This window comes from Vitis vinifera, chromosome 7, assembly GCF_030704535.1.
Source record: "Vitis vinifera cultivar Pinot Noir 40024 chromosome 7, ASM3070453v1".
Classification (NCBI taxonomy): Eukaryota; Viridiplantae; Streptophyta; class Magnoliopsida; order Vitales; family Vitaceae; genus Vitis; species Vitis vinifera.
In genome coordinates, this window is record NC_081811.1 from 23,247,131 (window position 1) to 23,257,299 (window position 10,169).

A 10,169-nucleotide genomic window follows, 5' to 3' on the forward strand; every position below is an offset into this window, starting at 1 on the left:
TTTAAAGGAGCAAATCAGCTGCAGTTAACTACAAGAACCGCATAAATGTGGGCTGTCAATTCTGTAGTACTGAAATGGGTCCACGAAGATACACGGTCCAAATCCATGCATTTAATATCGTAATCACAGATGATTGCCTCCTTCAAAGACAACGGTAACAAGACAGGCGTGTAATGAGATGGGACCGATCTCAGAAAGATAAAGCAAAATTACACAGTGGCCGCAATAATAATACAGAAAATGGATGGCCCGTCTTGTAAACTTTTAATATCCAAACCTAACCCACCTGCAATCACACACGCTCTCTCCCACTATCCAATCATGATACAGAAAAGTGGGAATGGACAGCGCGTGAATGTAATTGGATTCAACAAAGAGCGTCCGTGAACATATCCATCCCGGAGAATTAATTTGGGTATTGCATTAAAACAGTGTTTTCATTGCGAGATCTTCTCCGCTGTCCGAATCCCCAAACGCCGTCGTATTGAGGCGTCTGCTCTCTGCTACTCAACTCTCTCTAGCTCTCGCCCTCTGCGCTCGTCGATTGGGCAACGATAGAAGTAGAAACAGAGAATTCACAGAAAAGCAATCTGCTTTCTCGCAGCAAAAACTTAAAAGCGGAAAAGCAGTTTTGTTTTGGTCCATGATTCTGTGGTATTTGTTTTATTGAAGCTGCTCCATTCACTTCTGCTTCTTCTTCGCCGTCATACATAGAGAACGGGTTTGTGTTTCATGAGGTATCGCGTTTTCATCTCTTCCTTTCCGTTTTGTTTATAAAAAATGTGTTCTTTTATGGAAATCAATGTATGTATACTCCCAGCAAACTTGAATCTTGATCGATTTTTCTTTTCCTTTTGGTTGACCACGTGATTAGGGTTTGGGAACTTGAGGATGGTTTTTGTTTCTATCAAATGTGTTACTCTTTAGATCTGATTGATTTAGAAACCATTAGCTTTATGTGTGGGGAAGAGGCGATTCTGTTGCTCTGGTGTTTCATGCTTGACAATGTTTGACCTTAATTTCCATGCTAATTTATGGGCAATTTTTTTGGACTCTTAACTGATGAAATTTTTATTTTTTTTAACTTTATTCCTTTTACTAAAAAAAATGCTTGACATTGATCCTGAAGCCTGCATTAAAAATAATTTTTTTCTCTTAGGTTTTGCATTTCCTTAATCTGGGTTTTTGATATTGGTTAGATTTCTGGTCTTGTTTATTTTGCATTCTTGTGTTGTTCACATATGGGTCCTTCATGTGGAAAATGTAAGATATAAATGATTTGAATTTGCAACAATAACATGTAGCTTTGGCTGGTTTTTTTTTTTTTTTCCATTCTTTTTGAAAAATATCATTGTGAAAGTGATTGGTCAAGATAAATTGGCACAAGAATTTCTTAAATACATAAGAACGATATCTTCACTTTTGGGGTGCAGAGTTGGTATGCATGATTGTGAGTGTAGATTCATGTAAAACAATTTAAGAATGTCATATATGGTTTTTTACTTGTTATGGCATTTGCAATATCTATTAACAGGTCATGGAGTAATTCAAGATTAATAGTCAATGCACACACTTGCCATGGATTCAAAAGGAAATTGATACAGTTTCCTGAATGGGTTCCAAATTGCTTCTTCGACAATTACATTGATAATGCTCTATAATGATTTAACAGTGACATTTATGCATTGTTGCTTGTTCGTCAATTAAGAGAAGTTATTTGGAGAATATGGCATTACCTTATTCTAAAATTGAAAAAAAAAAAAAAAAACAACAACATTGCCAAGTTTCGTTATTTCTGTTTCTATATGATTCATTTGATTTGTATTTTGCATCTAACCTTCCAAAACTATGTGTCTTTTAATGCAGTGTTGAAGTAATTTTATGACCAGAAGTTCTAGGAGGAATTAACTTGATGCTCTATGATTACTGAGTAGTTATTTATCTGAACATGGATAAAGTATCACCAGACTGTCCATACCCAGGATGCTTCTTCTGTGTCATGAAGGAAGGCAATCCAAGTAAACGCAGGGCAAGTATATTGAAATTCTTTAGAGAACTTCCTTCACAGGATGATGATGGTCAAGTCCTGCCTATCAGCGGCCTCTGGAATACTGCTATGGCGCATCCCAACGACCCTGAGTTTATTGAGTTGGGCATATTTGAATGCATGGCTGCACTAATTTGGAAGGGTCTAAAGAATCGGCGCTGGCTCTCTCATGACCAAAACATATATATTCCTTATTATGCAGCACATATTATTGGATCCTACACCATGAACATGGAAGAATTTGCAGAAAGTGCTGTTCATGCTGGAGTAATCCCTCCCTTAGTTGAACTTTTGAGGGGGAGGTTAACTTGGGTTGAACAGAGAGTCGCTGTGCGAGCTCTGGGACACCTGGCTACATATGCCAGCACTTTTCCTGCATTGGCTAGTCATGGTGAAATACTTGAGCTTTCCATTCAGCTTGCAATGAGTTCGTTAGAAATTGTTTATTCCCATTTTTACCAGTATGTTGACAGAAGGCTGAGTTATCACTGTGATCTGCTAACGCGTGGCATGGGTGGCGTTGAAATGGAGTCCAGGAAGGCAGAGGAATGGGCTAGTCAGTTGCAGTGCTGGTCCCTTCAGCTTATTAATTGCTTTGCTTTCAAACCCGAGTTTCTTTCTATTATATGCAAGCCCGAATTTTTAATAAAACTACCGGGCATGTGGGGTGGACTTGTTAATGAAAATTCACCAGCTGGTATTGGTTTATTGCGGACAATTTGTCATCATAAGCTTGGCAGAGGGCCAGTCGCTAGCTGTCCTGGTATCATTGAAGCATTGTGTAATATTGCCCGCTCGTCAGATGATTGGCAGTATATGGCTATAGACTGCCTTCTGTGGTTGCTCCAGGATCCCAGCACTTGTCATAAGGTAAAACTCTTTCAATTTTATTTTTTCCTTTTTAGTTTCTTAAAAATTTGTTATTACATGGACATTTGTCTTGCCCAGTTTATGGCGGGCACTTGAGTCAATATTGAAGTTCATAGAGATACAGATTGTAATATTTTGAATTGTATATATCTTTTTTTCTTTTTAGGTTTTCTTATGATGAATTATTCAATTGTTAAAGCTTTTCTCTATCACTTCTGCTATGTTATTTTATAAGGCCAAAGGCTTGAACCTTATGATGTTTGAATTCTGTTACTACCAGGAGAAAGTAGAGCTTTAACAGATTAATAAAAGAAGATGTCATGGAAGATTTATTCATGTGGAATATGTATAGTAGGTGTCATTCCATCTTAGTGAAATATCCTGATCATTTGACCTGGTATTGTTAACTTCTAGTCAGAACATTGGTAAAGTAAATTAAAGGAATTCATCAAAAAAGTAAATTAAAGGAAAGCTAAAACTTAGTGGAGGAAAGAGATACTCAATTAAGGTATTCCAACATACTTTTTATCTTGGAGATCCAAAGTTTTTTTTATTATTATTATAAGTTATTATTATTATTTTTCTTAGCAGCATCATCATAAAGAAACAAAATATGTATTAAGTATGGATAAAGAAGGACGAGGAATCCTCCCTAAAATTACTTGGAGATCCTAAGTTTTTGGATTTAATCCGATAAGAACTGTCACCTTGTTATTGCAAAAGGTGTCACTATTAGCTTTGACATGCTATTTCTTTTTAAAATGTGATATATGCAAAACTTACAATGACATGTTCAAATGAAATGCCTTTAATGTTGATTTTGTGCATAAATTAAAAGTCTTTGTATTTCAGAGTGGAATCCACCTTGGCCTTTGACTTAAGAACATTTAGTTGTTTCTTGCTTTTCTGAGTTGGTCAACTATTTTCGACTGTGTAAATTAAAAGTCAAGAGTGGAAAGAAAACATGCTGAAGTACTTAATCGGTTTTTCAATTTATTCTTTGTAGTGCCTTGTTTGAAAATTTGAAGCATTTTTTTCCTTCTTCTATGAGTCTATCCCATTCTATCAATTTTTTGTTAAAGACAATATTCTAGAAACTTCCTTTTTTCCTTTTTGGTTGATCCATAACATTTTTATTCCTTTTAAGTGTATGTTTAAAAGGCTGTCCTTGGTTTTTTGTTTTTCTTTCACTGGTGCTAGTGGTGGTTTTCTTTTTGCATGTGCATGCCATCTCATCTGTTATTCCTTATCTCATCAAGCATTGTCTTTTCATGAAGATTCTCATTTTCAGTGTCATCTTATTGTTGCATTTTAATGTTGTCTCATTAGCCAGTTCGATGAAATGAAGCAACTACTTAACACACTGGGACCCATAACCATAGAACACATTTCCCCTATTTATTCCTTTGCTTAATTTTACCAGCAACTTTTCCACACCTCTTCTTCTTATGAATAATCAAACCAGGCCATAGAAGATCGTTGCATTCATATAACTGACCATCAACCTTAATTACCTCTACCTCCTTCAATGATCCTCACTTAAACTAGCATTTATGTATAATTTCTTTTTTAGGTAAGCCAACCAAACAAAAGTTGATTGATGAGGGTTTTGGGTAGGGATGTGGTTGTAGGTTAAAGTCCCAGCAAGGACCAAAAGTTTACGCCGATGTTTTAAAATACTAAGGCAGTTTTGAGATATTTTGTCCAAATGAGGTGAGGCATAAGCCTTGGGGTGGAACTAAGTGTAAGCCTCTGTTTAAACTAAATAAATAATAATAAAAAAAAAAGGAAACATTAAAAAAAGTACTGATAAAATCACATGAAAATTGAATAGTAGGAAAACCATAAAATTCACAATAACCAAATCAAAATTGTTTGTCATTGTTAGTAGTTTCTAATTTAGTTTCTCTTTCAAAATCCAACTCTCTCTCATGGTTTCATCAAATAATCTTCAACAATATCATCATTATCACTATTCAGATCCTCCAAGGAATTATAATCATATGTGATTGCTCTATTACACAAAACTTATAAAAACTATCCAAAAACCCCATAAAAGCAAAAACCCATTAAAACCATTGAATATTGAGGCTTAAATTTCGAAAATCCCACAACGGCATTAAACCCATTGGATATTTGGGGCTTAAACCTCAATAGCCTTGAAGATAGCTTCAAAGGCTGTAAGCCTCAACAAGGTGAGGCTTTGCTTAGTTACCTTGTACTAAGGATATAGCCTTGAAGCTAATATGTGTAGCCTCACCTCAAGGCATATGCCTCAATAACCAATTACAAATAGCATTTTAAAACACTGGTTTACATGCAAAAACTACCTAGGATAAATGCGTACACTGAAGCTCTCCACTATAAGTAGCACCTTGCATTGCTTGGTCCTCCTTTCTCTATGCAATGTATTTTGGTACCTTTTGTGTCCATGACACTCATTTTCTGGTGGAAGATCAGTGTTAATAAGTCAAGTATTTAATTGGTAATGTTTCCATTTATACTGTTATGTTTTTCATCCTTATGGTAGAAATTTTTTCTTATGAATTTGGAAGAAAACTTTTTGCATTATGTTTTTGAAACATGAAGAGGTCAAGTTTTTGGCATGAAAAATGAGGGTTATTTATAACCAATCGATCCCTACCTCCCCTTACAGATTTTACAGTCCAATAGCCTAGCTATACCCCCTGTTTATGGGAGCAAGTTGTAGATTTGTGATTGTATGTTTCCTGTGTCATAGAGATTTTAATATAGTGGTTTATATTTTTGAATCTTTCTTTACAATTTGTGACAGTTGTATCATTATTCCTTTTAGGAGAAAAGGGGTAAAAATTTCCTTGTCAACACCCTTTAAAATCAAAGCCTGCATTTTCTCCATGAAGTAATATAGATTAGGCATTAACTTTCAGTTTTAAAATCTAGAAAGCTACCAAAAATTAGACATTTACAGCAATATTAAATAATAAATAAATAAAAAAAACCTCATATGTCTTGTACTGCTAAAATAGTCAATTGCTGTTGACAATCCTTTTAAATTGATTGTATGCTGAACTAGCCTGTGCCAGGGGCACATCACTTCTAAAGCGATATAATTTTCCTTTGCTTTGCCATTACATTGTTTTGCTTTCATTTTGAAAGGAATAAGTTCATAAAGGTTCAAATTTCAACCGATATGAATACCATCCTGTTAAATAATTATATGTGGTGACTAGTTGGAGCAACTCTTTGCCAGAGGGCAACTTATACTTAAATGCCTCAAATTATGTTTCCTAGACATTTTTATTATTTCATTACTCATCAGTTGTAACCGTTTTGGGTTTTTGAATATGAACTGTGCTGTTATGTACCTAATGCTTCCCATCCTATTTCATAGGTGATTGACAAGGCTGTAGGTGCACTGGTAGACCTCTCAGAGATCTCAACTCTGGGAGATCACAAAAAGCTTGGGGATTCCATCGTTAATGTTCTTCAGGAATGTATCCAATCACAAGGGACGGGGCGGAACGCTTTGAGTAATCGCACAAAGGAACAGATTGAGGAACTATTAAATTCAAGACAGAGATTGAAGTGGGAAAAGAGTATGCCAAAGGAGGACCTCCATATCAAGCAGGCAGCAGCACTGGTGGTCAAGCTTGAAGGAAATTCCCTGTTCTCGTCTGGAAACATATCTGGAGCTGCATCAAAGTACTCTGAAGCATTAGCACTGTGTCCGATGAGATCAAAAAAAGAGAGAGTTGTACTGTACAGTAATCGAGCTCAGTGTCATCTTCTGTTGCAACAACCATTGACTGCCATTAGTGATGCTACACGTGCCCTTTGTCTTCACAACCCTCTTAACCGTCATGCCAAAAGCCTTTGGAGAAGAGCACAGGCATATGACATGCTAGGGTTAGCTAAAGAGAGCTTGTTAGATGCCATTCTGTTCATAAATGAGTGCTCTCAATCAAGTGATCCTGATCTGTCCTTGAGGCAAAATAAGGTTCCTGACTATGCTGAAAGATTAGTCAAGAAGCAGATGCGTGCTGCCTGGTTATTTAGAGAAGCAGCAATTAAACATGGGGGTGTTCATTGTGAAGGTGATGCAGGGGACATATATGGCCACGAGACTGATGATTCAGAATGGGAGACAGCAAGTGAAAGTGATATTGGGAATGATGGACGGGATGAGATGGGGGACGATGATTGTGAATGGAAAAATGAAGATGACAGGAAAGACAAGTATGATAAACCTTCAATGAAAGGTACCCTGATCCAACATTTCAATTCTTTGTTAACACTTTAATGCAATTAATGTGCTTGGTGATTTTCATTTACAGAAGAGAGATGCTAGGCAAATAGTACGTATGCAAAGAGTGATATCCCAACATCTGATGTGCCCTGCCTAGGAATTTTCTTAGATCAACAGTTAACCCAATTGGATCTTTGCAACCATTTGATCCATAATATTGTTTTTGCCAGTCAAGGACAAAATTTCTCCGTGCATTCCTGATGAAGGTCTAGATTGGGTGATTGTGATCATGACTTATTTTTGTATATCGTTTGTGATATTAGATCTTCATAAATAGGGTGGTTGGATATTTCATTATATTGCTTAAGAAGCTGTAACCACTGACTTTAATGCTCAACCTATATATTAATATGAAGTTCCCTTTCAGTTGTTTATTTGCAAGTACATCCTCTTTGTGATTTTGATTGGCATGCTACACTGTTGTAGATGTTGGACTCCCTCAATTCAAAGTTTTCTTTTCTGGCTGTTTTGCCCTTTGTCAAGTTAGAAATTTCAGAAGAACCCTAACTTTTCAAAATCAAACATCCAATTATGATAACTTTACCTATTTCATTATCTAAGGTAGAATAGTTTACCTATTATACATTCTGTTTGCAGGACCTCCAGATCTTAATTTTTTTTAAGCCACAATATAATCACATTTCCATGTGTAAACATAGTAAATGCATAACGTTGAATTCCTGAAAGGTTCGCCAATATTTTTTCTACTCAGTAACAGAGCTTTTGAATTTTGGTATTTTCCAAACTTGGAATTTTTTTAATTTCACTTTGTTGCCTCAAAGCCTTTTTTTCCAATTAACTTTGGAAGTTCTTAAAGTATTAGAAAGGTTGAATTTAATCAATTAGAAAATATAGCCATGTAGAAAAACAAATAGCGAAGGCTTCTTCATTCTGAATTTTTTTTTCCCGGGGACCCAGTCAACAATTGTTAATAATTCCTAGACAAAATGCTAAATTCATATGAAAATATTTTATGAAGTAACTTTATACAGTGATTTTAGGCGATGAAGCAAAAAATGGGCCAGCAGCATGACCTGCTTGGCAGTCAGGACTTACATATCAAGCGTGTTATTTCTGATACATGACATTTCTCAATAAATTGTGGTTGAGCTTTTGATTTATTTCTTTTTATTTGTTCCCTTTCCTGTTAGATTTAAAAGCCTGTGTATGAACTGGAACTGAGTTTTTCTTAATTAGTTAATGACATTATACATGTCTTGACATTTTTTTGGGGGGGTCTCATTTTCTCCTTGGTTTCTGAATCACTTCTATTTCTAAAAATGTATGGGGATAAACTTTGCTTTTGCAGCAGATGAAAGGTAGAAACATGGATGGATGTGAGAACACAGGATCGCATAAGGTGATTTAGGTTTTTTGATCAGAATGGTGAGAACCAATATACAAAATTAATTTATGTGTGCCTTGCATACCTCTATTCACAACAAAGTAAATATATTTATTGGTTAGGCTTTAGTGCGGATACTATGTCCTGTTTCAGATTGGGTATTACTTAGATCTGAAACTTGCAGTAGGAGAGCTTCTTTGCAATAAGAGTTGGTGGTTTAAATCCCAACATACATCAAACCCCATATCATGCCATTTTTTGGCTCCATGTTGAGTACAAGAAGAGAAGAATGTTGATCAAGGCATATTATCTATATTTTCTGAAGCTCAAAAATAGATTAATCTTTGTCATTCCATTGTTTGTTTTTCATTCTACTGTTAAGGTCACGAAAACATATTAACTTCAAATTTACAACATGGTATATTCTTAAGGTCTAACATATTTCTGTTCCTTTATTTTTCACATGAATGGAATTGAGAAGTTTCATCATTGATATCTGTACTGAGTTGTTAATTTCCTAATGTCCCTGAGAGTGCTTTGGAGACAAAAGAAAAAGACCCATCTGAAGTTTTGAACACTTTTCATTAGTTACTGTTCCATAGAGCTGTAGTTTGTTGCTTGTGGACTGTCATCCTTTTCTTGGTCTAGCATGGTGTTTACATGCATGCCCAGGATTCTATGGGGTGCTTGGTTTCAATGTATGTTTGCTTGCTGTTCCCTAAATATTACCCTTGTTTTCATACAGATATGAAGCATGGATACAATGTGCAGCTTGCTGAAGATGAACCATGAGGTTTGGGTAATATGGACCATTTGTTAAGATGTAAGACAGAGCAGAAACGTGATTGAAGCAGCCTTAAGTTATGTGATTGCTTAACACCTCTATTTTCTTTGAGTTTACAGCAGGAAATGCATCTCAATGGGCAGGTTGGAAGAAAAACATGTCCATGGTCAAAGTGTTTAAGACTAAAATTCGTTTTATATGTTTCTCTTTTAGTTCCCCTTTTCTTTGGTGTTCAACTGTAACAATAGAAAAAAAGAAAAAGAAAAAAAAAAAGAAGATGAAGATACCGAGTCTAGATTGTAAAAACCTTTTTGGAGTGATTTTAGAGGCTTGTGTATATAAGACCCATAGGGGGTCTGTTTTTGTGCTCTGACCTTTATCTATACATTGGAATGATAATTATGATTTTGTTTCGCAATCTTTGTTTCTGCTTCCGCTGCCTTCGGCTTATGGCACTGAATACTGTGATGGTTCTTTTTGGAGCTGCTGCTTGGTTTTACTGCCTATGGCCCTGTATTAGAAAGCTCAAGTGGATAAAGAGATTGGATATGGCTTTCTACAGAAGTTAGTGTTTCCAAATTTGTTTCCATTGACCACAGTATGTAACTCTCTTTATTTGTAGAATTGTGAGGTATCTGGATTATTTATTTTCTTATTCTGTTCATGTAAAATTTAGGGTTTATGATTCTGACAGCTAGGAGCAATCCCAAATTCTGTGCTGGTTATAGTTTGTTTTCATACTTGCATCATTGAATTTATATTTGTATATTGCTTGATAGCAATGTTTTATCAAAATTTCAAGGGAGAATTACCGAATAGGGTAGGATGGAAAAAA

General features: G+C 35.6%; 1 protein-coding gene across 8 annotated transcripts; it reads left to right on the top strand.

Annotated features, from left to right (window-relative positions):
- Window positions 1-404: 404 nt before the first annotated feature.
- Window positions 405-9,752, top strand: LOC132254090 (uncharacterized LOC116803646). 8 transcript variants are annotated; one of them, XR_009466212.1, is made up of 5 exons: window positions 405-737; window positions 1,867-2,917; window positions 6,291-7,158; window positions 8,515-8,591; window positions 9,296-9,386. XR_009466212.1 is itself a non-coding variant. In XM_059738467.1 (5 exons), the coding sequence occupies exons 2-4, from the start codon at window positions 1,949-1,951 to the stop codon at window positions 8,526-8,528; spliced, it is 1,851 nt and encodes a 616-aa protein (XP_059594450.1). In that variant the 5' UTR covers window positions 405-737; window positions 1,867-1,948; the 3' UTR covers window positions 8,529-8,565; window positions 9,296-9,406. The 8 variants fall into 8 exon arrangements, 6 of the variants coding, with proteins under 6 accessions (XP_059594450.1, XP_059594452.1, XP_059594447.1 ...); XR_009466213.1 differs by having other exon boundaries at window positions 8,518-8,591; XM_059738467.1 differs by having other exon boundaries at window positions 8,515-8,565; window positions 9,296-9,406.
- Window positions 9,753-10,169: the final 417 nt, after the last annotated feature.